This window comes from Saimiri boliviensis, chromosome 13 (assembly GCF_048565385.1).
Source record: "Saimiri boliviensis isolate mSaiBol1 chromosome 13, mSaiBol1.pri, whole genome shotgun sequence".
Taxonomy (NCBI): domain Eukaryota; kingdom Metazoa; phylum Chordata; class Mammalia; order Primates; family Cebidae; genus Saimiri; species Saimiri boliviensis.
In genome coordinates, this window is record NC_133461.1 from 74,099,406 (window position 1) to 74,122,230 (window position 22,825).

At 45.7% G+C, this 22,825-nt stretch overlaps 1 protein-coding gene and 1 pseudogene across 6 annotated transcripts in view; both read left to right on the forward strand.

Annotated features, from left to right (window-relative positions):
• Positions 1 to 22,825, forward strand: part of SLC20A2 (solute carrier family 20 member 2) — a 120,783-nt gene that overhangs the window by 63,883 nt on the left and 34,075 nt on the right. For 5 of the 6 annotated variants that reach the window (XM_039463344.2, XM_039463345.2, XM_039463346.2 and 2 more), the window contains exons 2-5: positions 4,953 to 5,505; positions 11,838 to 11,978; positions 14,970 to 15,055; positions 18,099 to 18,195. In XM_039463344.2, the coding sequence (XP_039319278.1) occupies positions 5,217 to 5,505; positions 11,838 to 11,978; positions 14,970 to 15,055; positions 18,099 to 18,195 (613 nt within the window). In that variant the 5' untranslated portion in view covers positions 4,953 to 5,216. Of the gene's footprint in view, positions 1 to 4,952; positions 5,506 to 6,409; positions 6,545 to 11,837; positions 11,979 to 14,969; positions 15,056 to 18,098; positions 18,196 to 22,825 lie in introns of those variants that run through there. The other variant, XM_074383816.1, reaches the window with a different exon arrangement.
• On the forward strand, positions 7,239 to 7,353 carry LOC120361550 (5S ribosomal RNA; annotated as a pseudogene).

A 22,825-nucleotide genomic window follows, 5' to 3' on the forward strand; every position in this document is an offset into this window, starting at 1 on the left:
GGGATTACAGGCATGAGCCACTGTGCCTGGCCAAGAAACATTTTCAATAAGAAGATTACTACTGTTTTTTGGTTTTGGTTTTTGGTTTAAAAAAAACTGTTTAAACCATTTCTAACTGTACTTACAGGAGATAATATTACAGAACCTTTCATCACAGATTCATGACAGCCTTGCAGAACTGATTTCAGAGTTGACTTTGGGGTTACAGATCAGAGTGACCCTGTGATTGTAGCTTGCCCACACTCAGACTTTCTCTGAGTGATGTCCTTGAAGCTCTTGGTCTATGAAGTGCCCAGAACTTCAGACTTAAAGGATTTTTAAAAGGATTTAAAGTCTGTGGTCCCCCATGGGAATGATTTTCAGCTGAAACGTTTTTATTTGCCATAAACTTAAATACTAATGAATGGGTTTCTACCATGAGATCCTCTAGAAGCCATCTGGAAGGCTTGTCTCCAGAAAGCTGGCTTTTCCTTTTCTTGAGGATTTGAAGGGAGGTCCGTAGGCTGGCTCCAGAGCAGGCGTTTCCTCTCTTCCCTGGCCCCGGAAGAGTCACGTCCTAGCCCCTCTCTGTGGGCTTTTATTTTATTTTATTTTATTTATTTATTTTGAGATGGAGTTTCGCTCTCATTACCCAGGCTGAAGTGCAATGGCTTGATCTCGGCTCACCGCAACCTCCACCTCCTGGGTTCAAGCAATTCTCCTTCTTCAGTCTCCCGAGTAGCTGGGACTACAGGTGTGCACCACCATGCCCGGCTAATTTTTTTTTGTATTTTTTAGTAGAGACGGGGTTTCACCATGTTAACCAGGATGGTCTCAATCTCTTGATGTTGTGATCCGCCTGCCTTGGCCTCCCAAAGTGTTGGGATTACAGGCATGAGCCACTGCGCCTGGCCAATTGGCAATTTCTTTCTTTCTTTCTTTCTTTCTTTCTTTCTTTCTTTCTTTCCCTTCCTTCCTTTCTTCCTTCCTTCCTTCCTTCCTTCCTTCCTTCCTTCCTTCCTTCCTTCTTCTTTCTTTTCTTTCTTTTTGAGATGTAGTCTCACTCTGTCGCCCAGGTTGGAGTGTAATGGTGCGATATCTGCTCACTACAATCTCTGCTTCCCAGGTTCAAGCGATTCTCTTGCCTCAGCCTCCCCAGTAGCCAGGATTACAGGCATGTGCCACCATGTCCAGCAAATTTTTGTATTTTTAGTAGAGACAGGATTCACCATGTTTTCCAGGTTGGTCTTGAACTCTTGACCTTAAGTGATCCACCCACCTTGGCCTCCCAAGTGCCAAGGGGAATATCAAGGTGATTAACAACCTCCCCAGGCGAAACCAGGCCAGAGCAAAGCTGCTGGGGGCTCATGCCAGCCGTGCTTCCCATCCACGGCGCTCCTGTGGCTCACCTATGTGAGTTTCATGAGTTTTGACAACACGTACAGTAGTATAGCCGCTGCCATATTCAAGGTGAACAGCAAGGGAATCCTGTAAGGCACAGTAAACCCAGCTAGTTTCACCCAGTCAAAAGCCCACCTGTGGTCAAATCCCGTCCTAGCCCCAAAAAACAAAACTAAAAGCAATGCGAAAGAGAAGAACAACCCACCCAGTTATTTTTCAGTTCAATTCCAGAAACCACGTATCCTCTCTCCACCCCCGTGTCTAATCCACCACCTGGTCCTGTTGGATTTTGCCGCTGTAGTTCTCTTAAATCATCGTATTCCCTCCCACCCATCACTGTCCACACCCTGGTCCCAGATGCCTCCTCTCAAGCCTAAACCATGCAACGGGCTTCTGACTCGTCCTCCATGTTCTGGCTTGCCTTCTATCTAATGTGGTCTCCACGCTGCAGCCAGAAGGATCTTCTGGGCCGGGTGTGGTGACTCACGCCTGTAATCCCAGCATTTTGGGAGGCCAAGGTGGGTGGATCACCTGAGGTCAAGAGTTCAAGACCAGCCTGGCCAACGTGGTAGAACCCTGTCTCTACAAAAATATAACAAAAGTAGCTGGGCATGGTGGTGTGCGCCTGTACTCCAAGCTACTCAGGAGGCTGAGGCAGGAGAATCACTTGAATGCAGGAGGCAGAGGTTGCATTGAGCCAAGATCGCACCGCTGTACTCCAACCTGGGTGACAGAGTGAAACTTTGTCTCAAAAACAAAAAAATTGCTAAGTCTGTGCTGGGCATGGTAGCTCACACCTGTGATCCCCACACTTTGGGAAGCTAAGGCAGGAGGATCACTTGACGATAGGAGTTTGAGACCAGCCTGGGCAGCACAGGACAACCCCATCTCTACAAAATATTTAAAAATTAGCAGGATATGGTGGCACATGGCTGTAGCCCCAGCTACTGAGAAGGCTGAGGTCAGAGGATTGCTTGAGCCTGGGAGGTTAAGGCTGCAGTGAGCCATGCTTATGCCACTGCATTCCAGCCTGGGTGACAGAGCAAGAAAAAAAAGAAAACAGGCCAAAACACCAAGTCTGGTCATGCCAACACCCCTCTCTGATTAAAACCCTTCAGTGGCACCCCACTGTCCACGTGGTGGCCAGTCTTTAACCAGACCCACCCAACCTTCATCCTGGTTCCCCACACCCTGGCCTGCCTCCGGGCCCCTCCTTCCCACCATGAGAACCATCTGGAATGAGTGCCCCCCCACACACACACCAGGCTCAGAGTGACTCTGGCTGTCTGAGGTCTCAGGTGAGCCTTTGCCGCCTGCTAGACCAGATCCCGCCAGCCGTGCTCTTACGACTCTGTGTGGCGCCGTCTCCTGCCTGCATAGTTCTTGTTACCAGTTTGTAGAGATTTGTATGTTGATATGATTCGTGTCTGTTTCCTTCAGTGGACTTCCCAGATGTGCCAGGACCACATCCATTTTTGTTCATTCCATATTTCTCAGTCAATAATTAAATATTATTCATGTTTGCCCTATTGGCAAGGTAGCCTGGCCAACAAGATTTTATCAATCATTTGTTTATATCTTGAGATAGATTATACTGGCCCCCAGTGTTTAAAGTTTTGGTTTTCATGCATAGATTTAGTGTGCCCGTCATATTAATAAAAAACTCTTTCAGTGGAATATTGTCTTTTGCCTTTAGAGTGGTCTTTTCATTTGTCTCACTTGAGAGCTGAATCTCCAAAATTGCACAGGCTAAAATATCTTAGCAACGATCAGAACTATCAGTGTATATTTTTTGTTTCATTGTGTGCCTGTAGCATTGCACATCAATGATGCTCAATACATTTGTAGATTTGTTTATTATATGTTATTTTCATTTGAAAAGCATATAACCACAGTATGCAGTTTAGGGAGGAAAGGGAGAAAGTCATCTATCACATTACTGTTCAACCTCTGTTATAATTTTGGTATATTTACCCTTTGGCATTTTTATTTGCATTATTATTTATTTGTTTATTTTCTAAGATGGAGTCTTGCTCTGTCGCCCAGGCTGGAGTGCAGTGGCATGATCTTGGCTCACTGCTACCTCTGCCTCCCAGGTTCAAGCAGTTCTGCTTCAGCCTCCCAAGTGGCTGGGATTACAAGCCTGTGCCGTGAGGCCCAGCTAGTTTTTGTATTTTTAGTAGAGATGGGGTTTCACCATGTTGACCAGGCTGGTCTCAAGCTTCTGACCTCAGGTGATCCACCCATCTCAGCCCCGCAAAGTTCTGAGATTACAGGCATGAGCCATCATGCCCGGTCTTTTATATGCATTTTCTTTTCTTTTTTTTTTTTTTTTAATATGCATTTTCAACATTGCCGCAATCACGGTGTACGTAAAATTGTGTGTCCTGTTTTTTCCCTTTAATAACCTTATTGATGGGTCCAATTATTATATTGTATATGGGGTGATATTTATTCAGTTTGACTCAAGAAGCATTTATGAAGAATATACCGCTCCATATGCCTGATGCCATTCAAAAAACATATACAGTGCCTTGACTCTCCAATAATAGAATACCATAATTATGAAGCATGCAGTGACATTTTTATTTCATGGATGTGTCTTGTGGCCTCTCCTCTCCCAGAAGCAGGAGCAGTAGTGTGGGGGAGGGACTGCTCCTTCTGGGATCAGGGAGGCCTCTCTTGATGGTGACATTTGAGCAGGGACCTGAATGCAGGGAGTGGGGAGCTGTGCAGCTGTGGGGGAAGATTCTTCCTGCAGAGGGATCCTCAGGTGCAAAAGCCCTGAGGTGAGAGTGTGCCTGGTGTTTTCAAGGGACTGCAAAAGGACAGTGACAGCAGGGCATCGTGAGGGAGGGGAGAGGAGCTGAGGCCAGTGAGCTGCCGGGAGGCCTACAGGGTCTTCCTGGCCCTGGTGGGGCACCTAGCTTTTCCTCCTAGTGGGATGAGATGGTGGCATCGTGACAGGATTGCCTCGCTGTCTAGGTTTCTCTGTTCCTCTGCGGGGCCCTTCAGTTCCTGCCTTTGTCACCCTGCAGATGAGTGACCTCTTGCCAGGCCTGTAAACTCTCCCAGACACATGCATGATAATACACTGTGTGCGCTGCTTACACGTAAATGTGCAGGTGGGTGGTTGGCCACACCCAGCGGTGTCGCAGGCTGATTTGGTTATCACTGTTTCAGGAAACTGGGCACGTTCCACCTATTTGAAAAACCTTGCAACTATAGTTCTCATTTCTTAATCTTTTGCTCATTTGAGACCGTTGTTCCTCTCTGAAAATAATGACCAAATATGTTTTTCCAATTGCGTAAAAAACATGACCTAGTAAGGATTACTATTAGTCTGTGATTATTAAGCATGCTTCAACTCCTGAAATTCTAGAAAGCAGGTTTTTCTGTTGATTTTGGTTGGGGGTTGGTGATCCTCATTATAAGCTTTCTTGAATTGTGTTAGGCCCGTCACATGCCAAAGTTAGATCCCATTAGCAGGCTTAAAACATTTATTTCTGAAAGAACAAACTGTTACAGGTTGCTGAGTCTAATTGATTTCTTTTGTTTCCTTTCTGCTACAGGAGGAGACATCACAGCTTTCCCAGATCGGGAGGAAAAATATGGAATGTGTTTTACTGCTGACTGAACACAACCAAATGAACTGTCCTGACAGTAGTTTGAAAACCAGCAGCTAGCAGTTTGTCCAGCCTCTAACACTGTCCAGCACTTTCCAGCACAAACTCACTGTTTACAAGAACTCTTGGCCTTACGAAGTTTATAACCTCAAGCTTTGTTTATTTAAAATCTTCCTGCAAAAGAAAAGTACCTGGCACCCACGTTCCAAAATGGCCATGGATGAATATTTGTGGATGGTCATTCTGGGTTTCATCATAGCTTTCATCTTGGCCTTTTCTGTTGGTGCAAACGACGTTGCCAACTCCTTTGGTACAGCCGTGGGCTCTGGTGTGGTAACATTGAGGCAGGCGTGCATTTTAGCTTCAATATTTGAAACTACCGGCTCCGTGTTACTAGGAGCCAAAGTAGGAGAAACGATTCGCAAAGGTATCATTGACGTGAACCTGTACAACGAGACGGTGGAGACGCTCATGGCTGGGGAAGTGAGTGCCATGGTTGGTGAGTAGCCTCTCCTCTACACCGATGGGACATCTGCCCGCTGACCCGCTTCCCTGCAGTACTTTGCCCATATCCATAAATGTGATTTTTCCTTTGGCTTTTCAAAACTGGGTTGGATGTTTCATATGTACTCTCTTATTTTTGCTTTCTGCATCCTAATTTATGATTTTGAAAGTTTTAAAGTGTTCAAATATCAGGCAACCATTTATTTTCTCAACTTTTTAGCAAACTTGGTTGGTAAAATAGATTTCAGCTAAGTGAATACGTTTCAGAAAGTATAAATGAGATCTTTGTAGAATAGCGCTTTAGTATTTTAGAGTTGTTTGAAGGTTATCTAAGTGAATGTGTTTTCAAGGTTGACATATGAAATTCACAGGAAAGTTGATTTAGATTTTTTTCTTAAGGTTTTTCATCAATTAGGAGATAATGTTTTGAAAACTTGGATGTCAAAGTTAATATTTATTCATCTAACTTTTATATTCTCAGTTTAAGTTCTAAAGAAGTTACCAAATAAATCTTAAGTGCTTGTGTTTCAAGAAATTCTGGTCTTTTATATTATTTGTCATCCTTTCGTTGGCTTTTGTTTTGATTTTCTGATTCTACCTCTGGGAACTCCATTTGGTATGTTTGTTTTGTTTTCCGCCCAAAAAAATAATGTGCGTGTCGCCTGTGATAGCATGACCTTTTATTACGGTTTTAAGTTGTCTAGATGAAGTGTGGAGATGCGTGAACTGTGTGAATAAGCAGAGTGGCTGGCTGGACAGAGTGATTTCCCCATGGCCTAGGCAGACACAGATCCCGGTCCCATAGATCCTCCCGTCACCGCGCTCGCTAGTACAGAAAACCTTCTGGGCAGGCGTGCGTTAAGTGCAGCTGACAGGATTCTTTCTCTGCTTGCCTCTAGGTAGAGATGACGGCACAACAGACAGCTGATGTATACGGGTAATTTGGTTAGGGAGAAGAGGGTTAGAGAGGAATTCTACCACCTTCTGCTTTCCACAGGACATATCCTCTTGTAGGAAGAGTCCTGCAGCAGGAGGTAAGATGCTGGTGTACTGAGAATACAGCCACATTCTACGACCCCAACTTCTTTATTTTGTAACCTGCGTTTCTTTCCTTTTTTTCCTTTTTTTTTTTTTTTTTTGAGGAGTCTTGCTCTGTGGCCCAGGCTAGAGTGCAGTGGTGTGATCTCAGCTCACTGCAACCTCCGCCTCCCAGATTCAAGGGATTCTCTCACCTCAGCCTCTAGAGTAGCTGCGACTACAGGCGCCTGCCATTATGCCTGGCTAATTTTTGTATTTTTAGTAGCGATGGGATTTCACTATGTTGGCCAGGCTGGTCTTGAACTCCTGACCTCAAGCAGTCCACCCATCTTGGCTTCCCAAAGTGCTGGAATTACAGGCATGAGCCACCATACCCAGCCTGTCACTTGCATTTCTTAAACACCCAGAATGTAGAGATTATTGACCACGTTTACAATGGCCCAATCTCCTTTTGTTAGAAGGCGTCTGATCAGAAGCAGCCTGGTGTACTATGGTGTATTATTCACCACACACTATAGGTCAGTAACACATGCCAGGGAGCTCCTATTTCTCCGCTTGACGATTTGTGCTGTAAAGATGTCATATTAAACTTTGGGAGGCCCCCAAGATGGGTGGACCACTTGAGCCCAGGAGTTCAGACCAGTCTGGGCAACATAGGGAAACCCTGTCTCCACAAAAAATTTATAACATGTCTACAGCCATACCACCCTGAACGCGCCTGATCTCGTCTGATCTTGGAAGCTAAGCAGGGTCGGTCCTGGTTAGTACTTGGGAGACCGCCTGGGAATACCAGGTGCTGTAGGCTTAAAAAAAAAAAATTTAGAACATTAGCTGGGCGTGATGGCTCATGCCTGTAGTCCTAGTTGCTTGGGAGGCTGAGGTGGGAGGATCGCTTGAGCCCAGGAGATTGAAGCTACAGTGAGCTGTGATTATGCCACTGCACTCCAGCATGGGTGACACAGTCAGACTCTGTCTCAAAAAATAATAATAATAATAATCAGATTCCAGATCACTTTTATTTTAACAAATACAGTCATTATTGAATTTTACTTACCTTCAGGAAACATAGATATCTCAGCATAGTCAGATATAATGGAAATTTCCCTTGGAAAAATAACCATTCTTTGTAAAATTCATCCTTGATAGTTGTGATAGATATCTAGTTCCATCAAGCAGAAATTAAGACTTTTCTAGTCAAGAAAACTTGACCAGATATGTTGAAAGTATGGAACAAATCAAGAAAAACACTGACAAAATTAAATCTTTTTTTTTTTTTTTTTTTCAAGACAAGAATGTCACTCTGTTGTCTAGGCTGCAGTGTAGTGGCGTGATCTTGGCTCACTGCAACCTCTGCCTCCCAGGTTCAAGTGATTCTCCTGCCTCAGCCTCCTGAGTAGCTGGGATTATAGGCTCCCACCACCACGCCCAGCTAATTTTTGTATTTTTAGTAGAGATGCAGTTTCACCATGTTGGTCAGGCTGGTCTCAAGCCCCTGACTTCATGATCCTCCCACCTTGGCCTCCCAAAAGGCTGGGATTACAGGGGTGAGGCACTGTACCTGGCCTAAAATTAAGTCTTTTTTTTTGAGACGGAGTCTTGCTCTGTCACTAGGGTGGTGTGCAGTGGCGTGATCTTGGCTCACTGCAAACTCCACCTCCCGGGTTCAGGCTATTCTCCTGCCTCAGCCTCCCAAGTAGCTGGGACTACAGGCACATGCCACCACACCCAGCTAATTTTTGTATTTTTAGTAGACGGGATTTCGCCATGTTAGCCGGATGGTCTTCATCTCTTGACCTCGTGATATGCCTGCCTCAGCCTCCCATAGTGCTAGGATTACAGGCGTGAGCTACCGTGCCCCAAAATTAAATCTTAACTAAAGTTTTTCCTTTTGATGGATAAACTTTAAAGGAACGGCACTGCTTATTAAAGAAATGTGTTAGTGAGGCTGCGCTGAAGACCTCTGTGGGACTAGAGGGCTCACTCTTCCTACAGACAGGATGACTTGTTTCGTTTCTCAGTTCCCCAGCCCAGGCCGTTGGCTCTTTACTGGAAGAATGAAGGACACTTACCTCAACTAGAATTGGGGTGTACCAAAGCAGTTTGGGGTTTTGCTTGAATAACTTGATTTTGTTTGCTTTGGGTTTTTAAACATTTTTGGGGGGTATGTGGTTAGATGAATCTCAAAGCCTATTTTCTTGGGAATTTGTATGAGTTACCTAGATTTGTAAAATCAGGTCCTTTGCCCTGGGAGCTACATAAATTTAAGATGGTGGTGTAATTACCCATTGGCCAAAACCACAGCCGACGCTGTCCAGATGCCTGAATTCTGCAGTCTTCCTCTCCTAAATCCAGCAGGCCTTTTTGCCTTCTCCCTCCCAGCCTGCACCCCCTTACCCCCCAAACCCCCCACCCCCTACCCCCCTACCCCCCTCACTGCCCCCCCTCCTTAATTCTATTCTACTGGCTTCTTCTATTTTCTCTTTCAGTGGCTTCTCCGCCAGCCCCTGGGCCTCTGTGCCCACTCACAGAGTCGTGTTTGAGTTAAGGTGGCTGAGCAGCCGCTGGAATCGTCCTGAGCAAGTCATCTTGCGGGACTAGCTCAGCCCTACAGCAGTAGTCTGTCCATTCTGTAAGAAACCACCAGTGGCTCCAAAAATCTGAGAATTCAAAACCCTGCAACTTCTTGTGGAAAGACCCACACTAGCACAAACGAGCCAGCTCCTCCAACCCCATAAGAAGCGCACGCCCCCCTTCAGCTCCCTCTGCCCAGCCACACTCTGCGCCACCTCACCCCTGCCCAGCTGCCTCGCTGGCGCCTGAACCTTTGCTCTGCCGCATCTTTCATCTGCACAGGAAAGGCGGCCCCCAAGATGCCCATCTCCCCACTTTCCCTAGGTCCCGTCTTGCAGCCTTATCCCGTGCTTCATCTCTTTCCTCCTTGTCAGATGCCATTACCGTACATTCAAGTGTGTCATTTTCCTGACACTAACGTGATCTCGTTTATCTTCAGACACCCCTGAGGCTAAGGCTCTCTCACCTATCCCAGGCCCTGGCCCCACCTGCCCTTCCCTCAGCTGCCCCCTCTCTCCTCCCCTCCCTGCTGTCCTCTCCCCTCTCACAGGTGGTCCCATTACTCCCTCCCTTTCTTTACAGACTCTCCTGCTCCAGGATATATTTTGTAAAGTCAAACACAGGAAATATAGCAGCTTTCAGGAAGGACAAATCTCATGATCTAAATTCAGTGGTGTGGGTTGATAGCATTGTCTCACATCATGAGATTCTTTTAATTGTCAGGATAGAAACCATATCATATCTTTTCTAAGCTATGAATCTGTGCTATGAAACATGCTCCAAACCCTGGCTTTTTTTTTTTTTTTTTTTTAAACCACTAGTCCCCGAGGAGCCCAGGGCTCAGATGTGGAGGCTTAAGGACGTGTCCGCGGGTTAGGCCTGGCGCTGTCATAGAGCCCGATACGGGTTTGGCAGCACAAGGCTGGCCCCTACTCCTCCCAACGCACGCCCCAGGGATTGACACAGGGTCACAGCTGGCCTCAGCTCAAAGGTCAGCACGCCCAGCACGCATGGGAGCAGCTGCATGTATTGCTTCATAGACTGGGACCTACACAGCCCTAAATGATCCTCCTGCAACTTAGATGCCTCTGAAGGAAATGCCAGGGGTCCCCTGAATGGTGCTGCTGCTGCTGCCAGGCAACCCGGTTTCCAGAATTAACGTTTGGGATTAATAACATGCCCAGCTTATCAGCCAGGCCGTTTGTTCCCCTGCAGTTCCATGGGAGCTTTTCAGCAACTGCTTCTGAAAGTGATCTCTCCCGGCCGATGCTTTTAATACTCACTGCAAAATCTGATCTGCTTATGAAAATATCTGAAGTGAACTGTAGCCTAGAAAAACATTAAACCTAGAAAAGAGTTGGTGAAATTGAGGTCAAAGGACACAAAGCCAACACTAATGGGATCCTCGTAACAACGAGGAATCAGACACACAAATAAAAGGTCCAGCATTCTGGGCAGGGGCTGACAGCAGATGCCCAAATTTGGATTAAATATCTTGGTTATTTCTCACAGGAGAGGCACCATCAAAAAGCAGTATGGGCTGGGTGCAGTGGCTCATGCCTGTCATCCTAGCGCTTTGGAACGCTGTGGCGGGAGAATGGCTTGAGCCCAGGAGTTCGAGACCATCCTGGGCAACAAAGCAAGACCCCATCTCTGCAAAAATTTTAAAAATTAGCTGAGTGTCACAGCTCATGCCTGTAATCCTAGGGCTTTGGGAGGCCGAGGCAGGAGAATTGCTTAAGGCCAGGAGTTCAAGACCATCCTGGGTAACAGCAAGATCCTATCTCTGCAAAAAAAATTTAAAAATTAGCCAGGTGTGGTCATGCACACTTCTAGTCCCAGCTACTTGGGAGGCTGAGGCAGGAGGATCATTTGAGTCCAGGAGTTTAAGGCTGCAGTGAGCCATGATCATGCCACTATACTGCAGCCTGGGCAAGAGTGTGACCCTGTCTCTAAAAAAGAAAAAAAGCAACATGGTATTACACTCTCTTACATAGATAATATGACCTACCCAATATGTAGTCCTTTTCATTATGTGACCGTAAGTCATAACTATAACAAAATGGTTTCCCGGTACGTTGCCTTTCTTGCCTTTCTGTGTTCATTCGAGTCTTTAATCTCTTGCTTGGTTTTGGCCAAACTTCACCCCAAAACGAGTTCCTCTGCAACACCCTCACTGAAAACTGACACAGGCAGTCAGTGTGGAGCACCAGGAAACTTGCCTTTAAATGCATAATCAGGCCAGGCGCAGTGCCTCACGTCTATAATCACAGCAGCACTTTGGGAGGCAAAGGCAGGCGGATCACTTGAGGTTAGGAGTTCAAGACCTGCCTGGCTAACATAGTGAAACCCCGTCTCTACTAAAAATACGAAAATTAGCCAGATGGGTTCGCTTGAACCCAGGAGGCGGAAGTTGCAGTGAGCCAAGATCAGGCCACTGCACTCCAGCCTGGGCAACACAGCAGACCTGCCTCAAAAAATTAAAAAATTAAATGAAAAAATAATCATCATCCCTGTCCTCTCTGTGTTGAAGAAGACAGAAGTATTCCTTTAACTAAAGTAATTGAGTGACTTTTGTCCAGGCTGTAGCACTTTGTGAAGAAACAATTCACAGAAAATGAAACTCAGAGAGATGTTATGGAGAACATTTGGATTTCTTTCCTTGGCGTTTGCACCTCTGTACTGTGCGTCTGATGATTTTTGTCCTTCAATCCATAGGTTCTGCTGTGTGGCAACTGATCGCATCCTTCCTGAGGCTTCCGATCTCAGGAACTCACTGCATTGTGGGTTCTACTATAGGATTCTCACTGGTCGCAATCGGTACCAAAGGTGTGCAGTGGATGGAGCTCGTCAAGATTGGTAATTGCCATTTTCTTTTACCTGTAAGAAGGAAAATTGACATTTTCTTTTTTTTTTTTTTTAAGGCAGAGTTTCGCTCTTGTTACCCAGGCTGGAGTGCAATGGCGCAATCTTGGCTCACCGCAACCTCCGTCTCCTGGGTTCAGGCAATTCTCCTGCCTCAGCCTCCTGAGTAGCTGGGATTACAGGCATGCGCCACCATGCCCAGCTAATTTTTTGTATTTTTGGTAGAGACGGGGTTTCACCATGTTGGCCTGGAAGGTCTCGATCTCTTGACCTCGTGATCCACCCGCCTCGGCCTCCCAAAGTGCTGGGATTACAGGCTTGAGCCACCGCGCCCGGCCGAAAATTGACATTTTCTAGAGTAAGTTTTATTGCATGTTACCTTTATATCTTTTTCTTCAAATGTTAAGGTTTAAAAGACCTAGATGGGGCTGGGCGTGGTGGCCCACGCCTGTAATCTCAACACTTTAGGAGGCTGAGGCAGGCAAATCACAAGGTCAGGAGTTCAAGAGCAACCTGGGCAAGATGATGAAACCCCGTCTCTACTAAAAATACAAAAATTAACCAGGCGTGGTGGCTAGCACCTGTAATCCCAGCTACCTGGAAGGATGAGGCAGGAGAATTGCTTGAACCCGAGTGGCAGAGGTTTCAGTGAGCCGAGATCACACTACTGCACTCCAGCCTGTGAGATAGAGTGAGACTCCATGTCAAAAAAAAAAAAAAAAAAGACCTAGATAGGCTAGGTATGGTGGCTCATGCATGTATTCCCAGCACTTTGGAAGACCAAGGTGGGCAGATCACCTGAGGTCAAGGGTTCAAGATCAGCCCGGCCAACATGCAAAACCCCATCTCTACAAAAATTAACCGGGCATGATGGCAGGTTCCTGTAACCCCAGCTACTCGGGAGGCTGAGGCAGGAAAATCACTTGAACCCAGGAGGCAGAATTTGCAGTGAGCTGAGATGGTGCTACAGCATTTCAGCCTGGGTGAGAGAGTGCGACTGTGTCTCAAAAACAACAACAACAACAACAACAACAACAACACCTAGATAGTATGAGTAATGCATTTTCCCTTAAAATTCCTGTTAATGGAGATAGTGAACTATTATCTGCTAGACAATTGTTTACTCTTTTTTTTCTTTTTTTTTGAGACAGAGACTTGCTCTGTCGCCCAGGCTGGAGTGCAATGGCACAATCTTGGCTCACTGCAACCTCCACCTCCTGGGTTCAAGTGATTCTCTTGCCTCAGCCCCCTGAGTGTTGGGATTACAGGCGCCTACCACCGCGCCCGGCTAATTTTTGTACTTTTAGTAGAGATAGGGTTTCGGCATATTGGTCAGGCTGGTCTTGAACTCCTGACCTCAGGTGATCCGCCCCGCCTTGGCCTCCTAAAGTGCTGGGATTACAGGCGTGAGACACCGCACCTGGCCCAACTCTAATCTTTTAAAATGTTACTGTGTCATCCAGCTTTGGAAATCACCCTCTGTTCTTCCCAGGCAGGTAAGAAATGTATTTGACTGAAGTCAGTCTGTAGGTCAGAGAAAGACTGGGCGCAAGTGAGGAAGGTGCCTGGAATCCAGGAGTTCGGAGTCTTGGGGAAGCCTCAGAGTGAGCCCCGTGTTATGTCCCTCCCTGCGTTCAACAGATCATCCAGGCCAGGCGTAGTGGCTCAGGCCCGTAATCTCTACACTTTGGGAGGCCAAGGCAAGAGGATTGCTTTAGCCCAGGAGTTCAAGACCAACCTGAGCAACATAGCAAGACCCCATCTTTATTTAAAAAAAAGAAAAGGAAAGAAAATTAGCCTGGTGTGATGGTGCACACTTGTAGTCCCAGGTACTCAGAAGGCTGAGGTGAGAGGATCACTTGAGCCTGGGAGGTTGAGACTGCACTGAGCCATGATTGTGCCACTGCATTCTAGCCCCTGGGTGACAGAGTGAGCCCCTGTCTCAAAAAAAAAAAAAAAAAAAAGAAAGAAAGAAAAGAAAATAAGTCATCCAGCTTGCCCTTAGGGAAGAAACGCTCTACCGAGTATCCTCTCTACCTTGTAAGCCTGCCCGGCAGGGACCAGCACATAAGCCTGTACCTATTCTCAGGGGTCCAACGAGTTAGTGCCTGGCTCTGCTTTTAGCAAGAGGTGAATCTAATCAACTCCACGAGTACCGACCCATCCATTGTGAAAAATACTCTTTTATTCCGTCTCCATCTTCTGGGTTACTCAGTTTTTTACAAGAATCATGATGACCTTAGGAGTTCTGGGTCAAACTGGACCCCTGACCTGGCAGACAGGGGCACAGACCACAGGGGAACCCACCTTCCACCCCAGGCTTCTAGGAGAGTGGTTCTCAACTCTGGCTGCACTTTAGAACGACCTGGGGAAGTGATTTTAAAACACCAGTGCCCAGACCCCATTCCCAACCTTTTAAATCAGAATTCTGGGAGTCCAGCCAGAGCCAAACTAGTTTTTGAAAACACCCCAGATGGTTCCACTGTGCAGTCAGAGGTGGGAGCTACTTAGCTAGAGGCTAAAAGTTTCAGAGTTTCAGTAGTTAGATGGCAGGAGTGAAAGTACCAGGCTGGCCTTGGCAAAGGAAGTGGAAGTTGGCCCAGCTCTTAAATAACCCTTACTGTTGGAACAGCGACCGAGTCTCCATGTATGTTGATAAGAAGGGCAGGCAGAAAGACTCCATGGGCGGCAGCACTCAGGACGCTGCCTTCTGAGGCCAGAGCTCAGGGCCGGGGTTCCTTGGCTCTGCACTGGGGGTGTGGTCAGTGGTGCGTGACTGTGTGTTGGTGTCTGAGTGTGGCCATAGATGGATACAGGTTAGCTCTGCAAAGTCACAGGGTTCATTAGGTTCTGAGTTAAAGGTAAATAATTCTGGAGATATTTATGAATGTATGTAATACATTTTGTTTATCATTGTGTTCTATGAATATGACCATAATTATGGATGAATTTTAACATTCATTAGATTTTTTTTTAATTATTCAGTTGCTTCTTGGTTTATATCTCCACTGTTGTCTGGTTTCATGTCTGGCCTGCTGTTTGTACTCATCAGAATTTTCATCTTAAAAAAGGTAAGTGGGGCTTCCACTTTTAATTAATCTTAAGAACTGGTTTTGGCTCTACTCAGTAGAAATTAATAATGAGAGGCGTTAGAGGAATAATTGTATTTATACATTGTTCAGGCGCAGCACCCTGCAGTTAGCATCGGATATTATTATAAATAACCAGAAAGAGCCAAGGTAAATTACCCAGAGATTTCCCCAGAATGAAGCACTGCAAATAGTGTTTCTTGGCTCTGTGCTTTAGTTCATTAGTCAGCCCTCCCAGGAATTGTGCTGAGACCTCAAAAAGGAAAGGCAATTATTTCCTGAATGTTAAACAGAATAGAATGAGATAGTGTTAAGATTTTGAAACTGTCGTTAAAAAACAGCTGGAGAGTTTCCTTATCCAAATGTAAAGGTGTTTTTCTATTTTTCTTTTAATGGAGAAAGCAAGCTTGAAACACCAACTCCATTTGAGGAAAGGATAAAAAGAAGGAAATATACCAATTGGGTGCATCTTACCTAAAAAAAAAGTTAGCGCTTACTGAGATCAGTGTTCTAGACACGAAACGTGGCTCTCTTTTTTTGTTTGGGAGTCAGGAGGCTGCTGCGGTGTTTGCTAACCATCGCTTCCTCTGCAGGCAGGGACGTGCCCTCCAGGCTGTACCTTGCTTGGAAGCAAGCTCAGCCCTTTTCCCACAGCCTTGCTTGTCCGTCTATTGAAGGGCTCATTCTCTCAGAGAACACGAAGTTGCCGTCACCATTTCTCACCCTTCCTTCTCCTGGGACCAGCTACACTCAGATGCACGTCTTGGAAGGCACGCCCCTCTCTAGCCTGCCAGCCTTCACCCCTCCCCTCCTGTCCCTGGAATCCGTGCTCACCTGTCAAGCCCTACTCAGCCCTCATGTGTCACTTCCTAGGAAGCTGCTCCTCTCCTCCCCTTCCCCAGACTCACTTGATGCCCTCTCTTTTGCGTTCCTGCCTCAGTCTACCTTCCCATGGCGGCACTTAGCATGTCATATGGTGCTGCGTTTCTTGCTTATTACCTGTTCACTATTTGACTGTAAGACCTGTGAGAGCAGAAACTATGACTGTCTTGGCCACTTTTGTATTCCAGGGCCCGGCACTGTGCTTGGCATTTATAAGACACTTGGTAAATATTTAGGAGGAGGGAATAATAGATGCTTGGATGGGTAGCAGGTGATGGAGGGATGGATAGATGCAAAAAAGGAAAGGAGAGAGAGGAAGTAGAAGGTAGAAAGGAGACAGGTCAAATAAGAAGTCTGTCAAGGACTTTGAGGAATAAGTTATTTTAGGCCTGGTATGGTGGCTCACATCTATAATCCCAGAACTTTGGGAGGCCAAGGCGGGTAGATAAGTTGAGTTTGAGACCAGCCTGGTCAGCGTGGGGAAACCCCATCTCTACTAAAAATACACAAATTAGCTGGGTGTGGTGGTGCATACCTGTAGTCCCAGCTAGTCAGGAGGCTGCGGCAGGAGAATCGCTTGAACATGGGCGGGCGGAGGTTGCAGTGAGTCAAGATCATGCCACTGTACTCCAGCCTGGGCAACAGAGTGAGACTCCATCTCAAAAAAAAAAAAAAAAAAAAAAAACAAGTTATTTGAGAAAACACACAGTGATTTAATTAAAAACACAGACTCAGGGCGCCTACCTGCAGAAGCTGTTGGTTGGGAATCTCTCTTTAGCAGCTGTTGTCCCTAAGGAAACAATGCTTTGGAAACCAAAGGCTGTAGGCATTGAGCCTCCAGCATTTTGTTTTCAGTTCAGCCTGGGTTCTTTTCACTTGATACATCACAGATGATCATAACTGGCTGTATCGCTCACGCCGGGCTCCGTTTCATTCATCTCGATGTTTGACACTTGTCTTTCTCTCCCGCCTGGTCCAGTGTGACACTCCCACACTTGAGTCTCATTCTGTCCTGCTCTTACTGTACCTCACGCCTCACTGCATTCAACTCCAGCCTCTTGACAAGTGCTCTTGGCTCCTTGAGACATTCCAGAACAGCTCCTCGATGGGCTCTGATGTTCTGCAAACATACCTGACTTCCATGTGTGTTTGCATTTGGCAGTAGCAGTCTTTGAGATGCTTATCCGTACTTCCGAAGCTCTTACCGGTTTTTAGACCTAATTTTCCTTTGATCACAGCAGGTAGCCTGTTCATGTAAGTGTGTCCTTTGTGGTTACTAGAAGTTAGTCCCTTTTTGAATTATTTGAGCCACATCTGTGTGCCAGAGCTACATTGATGGGAGTTCCTGGCCCATATTTTTACTTCAAAATTCTCTGCGTATCTGCTAAAAACTCTAAATTTCTCATATTCTCTCAGATGTTGTTTAACCTAAAACATGCACAACACCATTCTTGTTGAAGTTACTATATTTAGGGAGTGTTGTAGCAGAAGCCTAAATTAGTAAATAAATGTCGAATGTCGAATAAATTATTTGACAAGGAACCACAGTTCTTTTTAACTTCTAATAGTTGAAGGCTAAATATTGTACTTGTGAAAAGACTCAGAAAATCATAGCACATAGTAACATAGCTGACATGGCGTTGTGTAATAGAGTGTTGTAAAATCTAATGGTAATGCAGGGATGCTGAAGTCATCTGACTCTGTTAGAGGATCCTTGGAGGTTAAATCTCATTATTTGTTGAATGTAGCCAGTTAGGGCCAAAGCTGGACTCCGCGTAGCGAACGCTGTGGGTTTTGAAGAAGGAGATGCTCAGCTCTGGGCTTTGGTCCTCCGGAACCGGCTTAACCTAATAGTTTTTTTTCTGTTTTGAAGTCTGACATCAGCTCATGTGATTCCAGTGCTTAATGTGTCTGCTGGCCACAACAGTGGCCTCTTTGACACTGCGTCTGTGTGGGAGAGACGGCCCCAGCCAATGCTGTTTCTATAGAAGTGGAGCAGATCTCAGGCGGAGACAACGTCTGCCCTTTTGGCCACTCTGGGGTTTGGGAAGACTTTCTTGTAGCAGTATTTTGTATCATTTTGTCTGTGTTGGCTCCAAATGCTGCTGGGATCCTGACCTCCCACTCTGTCCTTGTCCCACAGGAAGACCCTGTTCCCAACGGCCTCCGGGCATTGCCAGTATTCTATGCTGCTACCATAGCAATCAATGTCTTTTCCATCATGTACACGGGAGCACCAGGTAAGATTCCCTTGGAAGCATACTCCAGGGGCAAAGTGCATTGTATTCTAACAGTATCAGTTTATTTGGTGCTGGCCTTGTTGGCTGACAATAAAAAACATTACTCACGGTCATTATGAAATAGTAAAAAGAGTGATAAATGCATTTACTCGTCTTAATTAAATACCCAAGAGATACATAGAGTACAAAAGCAGCAGCCTTTCAAGTTAGAAAAAAAAATTAAATCCCCACTCAGCTTGCTCAGCATCTCTGAGGATTTTTTGTGGAGGGGGTTAAAAATTATTTTTCTTTCTTTTCTTTTTTTTTTTTTTTTTAGCGAAGACGGGGGATCTCACTCTGTCGCCCAGGCTGGAGTGCAGTGGTGCAATCATAGCTCACTGCAGCTTTGACCTCATGAGTCCAAGCAGTCCTCGCACCTCAGCCCCCTGAGTAGCTGGGACCACAGGTGTGCGCCACCACACCCAGCTTTTTATTTTTCACAGCAGTGGGGTCTCTCTATATTGCCTAGGCTGGCGTCAAACTCTTGGCCTCAAGTAACCCTCCTGCCTCAGCTTCCCAAAGTGCTGGGATGACAGGTGTGAGCCACACGGTGCCTGGCCTAATGCTTTTCTTTTAGACCTTGTATAGGAAAAGAAATAAACTTACGCATGGTATTCTTATTTGCACCCATTTCAACATTGATGAGCCGGCAGCATTCTGTTAAATATTTCTGTACATGTCGGGGAGAGAACATTCCTCCTCTATTTGTGAGATGCGCCTCCTACAGCCAGACTGTGGGATGTGGCGTCAACAGATGTGTTATTTGTGTTGGTTTTTATCTTGTTAATGTCCTTTATGGATGAGGATTCAGTTATTAGCCATATCTGACAGAAAAGGCTCCCTCTCTGTTTTAAAGATGAAATTTCTGCTAAATAACATGTCCTATCATAATCAAAAAGTGCCCTCTTCCAAAATACTGGAAATCTTTATCACTTTCTGAAACTAGTTCTTCTCAATGTAATGTTTCTCACATTTTATTGCACATATCTAATTATATTTTATATGTTTCAGTATTGGAAATAAATTATTTCTAAATGATTCTAACATTATATAACCTTCTTGTGGCATCTGTGCAGCATTCAGAACATTGATCTTAAGGTTTAAATACTCACTGTGGGGCTTCCAGACTTTGGGAGATTTGGGGATGAGGAAGAGGGAGCGTCACAGCTGCTTCAGGTGCTAGGAAAGCAGGAAGCAAAGGTTGTAGGGGTGAGGAGAGCAGGAGGAAGGTGAAATCCCAGTCACAGGGAACAGCAGCCTGCTGCCTCTTTCAGGTTTATAATTCATGGACTAGGAAGTGTGTTTGTCACTGCTTTTTGAAATATGTGCCCCATGATAAGTTTTTTTTTTTAAAGTGAGGCCAGGTGTGGTGGCTCACGCCTGTAATCCCAGCACTTTGGGAGGCCGAGGAAGGCAGATCACTTGAACCAGGTCAAGAGTTCGAAACCAGTCTGGCCAACATAGTGAAACTCTGTCTCTACTAAAAATACAAAACTTAGCCAGGCATGGTGATGCACACCTGTTATCCCAGCTACCCGGGAGGCTGAGGCAGGAGAATCGCTTGAACGCACTCCCACCACTGCACTCCAGCCTAGGTGACAGAGCAAGACTCTGTCTCAAAAACAAAACAACAAAAAAACAATTTTTCAAGTGAGTGACAGAGAAAAACCCGTTCCATACCACGGAGTTGAGCACGCCACCTAGTGTGTGAATCCTTCAGGCATCTCTTAGTGCCAGGCACTTGGAAGGCCCGGAGCGCTGGATTGGAAGTGAACTCTATAGCGAGAGATATCTTAGACCTTGTTCTTATTTTATATGGGCTTTTAGAGCTGAAGTTAGCTGAGCAGAAAGCAAAGCATCCACATTCACCAGACGCCTCCTTGCTTGGTGACTTAGGAGCCTGAGCCAGTGAAAGCTGAGGATGCCTTCTGTGGTGCCAAGTCCCGAACATGGGAATTGGCATCGATATGGATGGGGTTTCTTTCTGCATTTTATTTTTTCCACCCTCTATTCTTTTTGCTTCCTGGCTCTTCTTCCAACTGTCAGAAGAAGACACTTCTGATTTTTAATACAAGTCTGACTTTTTCTATACATGGCCCTTTTTCCCCATCTCTTCTTGTCCCCATCTTTCGGCTGCAGTTGGCACATTTGCTAAAAGTGTCATCTTACCGGGAGAGTAAATTACCCTAGGGGAAATTAAAGTATGTGATGATTGGGACTCTAAGAATAATATAAATCCTTTATGTGGTTGTTGTGAGAAATAAATAATGTAAATGTATCGAACTGAGCTTTACGTGGATTAATTCTTTAGTCCTCCCAGCTACTCTTGGAGATTGGTAATACAAATAACCTCACGTTACAGGTTGGAAATGGAGGCAGGGCAATGCTGAGTACCCAAGATCCTGTAACTGATAGGATGTAAAACCAGGATTTGAGCCAGGCGTCTAGTCCTGAGCCCCAGTGTCTTAGTTGTGACATTATACAGATACAGATAGCTTCAAACACCACGTATAATGCCTGGTATGTAATGTTGCTGTTCATGACAATAAAAATTGCATCAACCTTAACAAATTCTTTCTCTTCTCTTAACTCCCTTTAAAAATGTCTTCCAGTATATTTGGAAACCTGGCTAATGCACACACACATACACACACACGAAGATGGAGTCTTGCTCTGTCTCCCAGGCTGGGGTGCAGTGGTGTGATCTCGGCTCACTGCAGTCTCCGTCTCCTGGGTTCAGGGATTCCCCTGCCTCAGCCTCCCGAGCAGCTGGAACTACAGGCACGTGCCACCACAACCAGCTAATTTTTTTATTTTTAGTAGAGACAGGGTTTCACCATGTTGGCCAGGCTGGTCTTGAACTCCTGACCTCAGGTGATTAGCCTGCCTTGGCCTCCCAAAGCACTGAGATTACAGGCAGTATTCCTGGCAATTTTTATATATATTTAATATATGTATTTTTGTATATATTTAATATATATATTTTTGTATATATTTAATATACTAGTTAAAAGAAGCCTCTACCTCCTTAACTAGGAATATAAAAAATCTGGGCTGGTGATGGTGGTTCACACCTGTAATCCCAGCACTTAAGAAGGCTGAGGAGGGAGGATCACCTGAGGCCGTGTGTTCAAGACCAGCCTCGGCAACATAGCAAGACCCATCTCTACAAAAATAACAATAATAATAATAGTAATTGTAAAATCTGTATGGGGGAGTAAAGGCTATTATGAACTATGATCATGCCACTGCACTCAAGCCAGATGACAGAGAGAGACCCTATCTCAAAAAAAAAAAAAAAGGCCGGGCATGGTGGCTCAAGCTTGTAATCCCAGCACTTTGGGAGGCCAAGGCGGGTGGATCACGAGGTCGAGAGATCGAGACCATCCTGGTCAACATGGTGAAACCCCGTCTCTACTAAAAATACAAAAAATTAGCTGGGCGTGGTGGCACATGCCTGTAATCCCAGCTACTCAGGAGGCTGAGGCAGGAGAATTGCCTGAACCCAGGAGGCGGAGGTTGCGGTGAGCCGAGATCGCGCCATTGCACTCCAGCCTGGGTAACAAGAGCGAAACTCCGTCTCAAAAAAAAAAAAAAAATCAGTGTAAGGATCTTGAAGTTCATTATTCCCTCAAAGCACAAGCAGTATTCACAGTCCTGAAGTTGGCGTTGGGTTCTGTAGTTGGGTGGCTGTTCTGTGGGAATGTGGCATCACCTCCCCTCCCTAAGTCTTATTCCTGATTATGAAGTAAGGCCAGGAGTAGCATCTCTGCTCAAGGGACACTACAGTCCCTGAGATAATGCAGGCAGGGCGCCTGGCACAGTGCCCGGCACATCATCAGTGCTTCATGCAGTCATTTGTCCCTTCCTCTCCTCAGAGGCTGGTTCCAGGACCTCCATGGATACTAAAATCCACGGATACTCAAGTTCCTTAAGTTGGCCACCAGTAGTATCACTGGACCCATGGATGCAGAAGGCCAACTGTGCCTGTTAGAGGCTATTTTGTTACCATCAGTCATAATTACCTAACCCAGTCTTTAGGCCTTAACTTGCCAGAAACCCCTGAGTCATCCTGGTCTTTCTGTTTTCCACACATCTCTGTATGGAAAAACTCTTACTTGAAGTTTTTAAGGGGCTTGCCTAGAGGAGAAGAAGGTCATGGCTCTGAAGTCCAACCGTTTTATTCTTGCAATGAGTCAAAAGGACTTTGCTTGGGAGGCTGAGGCAGGCGGATCACAAGGTCAAGAGATCGAGACCATCCTGGGCAACATGGTGAAACCCCATCTCTACTAAACCCCATCTCTGCTAAAAAAAAAAAAAAAAAAAACATACAAAAATTAGCTGGGCATGGTGGCATGTGCCTGTAGTCCCAGCTACTCCGGAGGCTGAGGCAGGAGAATTGCTTGAACCCGGGAGGCGGAGGTTGCAGTGAGCCGAGATCGCACCACTGCACTCCAGCCTGGCGACAGAGCAAGACTCTGTCTCAAAAAAAAAAAAAAAAAAAAAAAAAAAGGACTTTGCTAATATTTTGATTCCTAGATAATGTTTCTAGAATGTCCTTTTACCCTTTAATCTAGACTTGAATTACGTG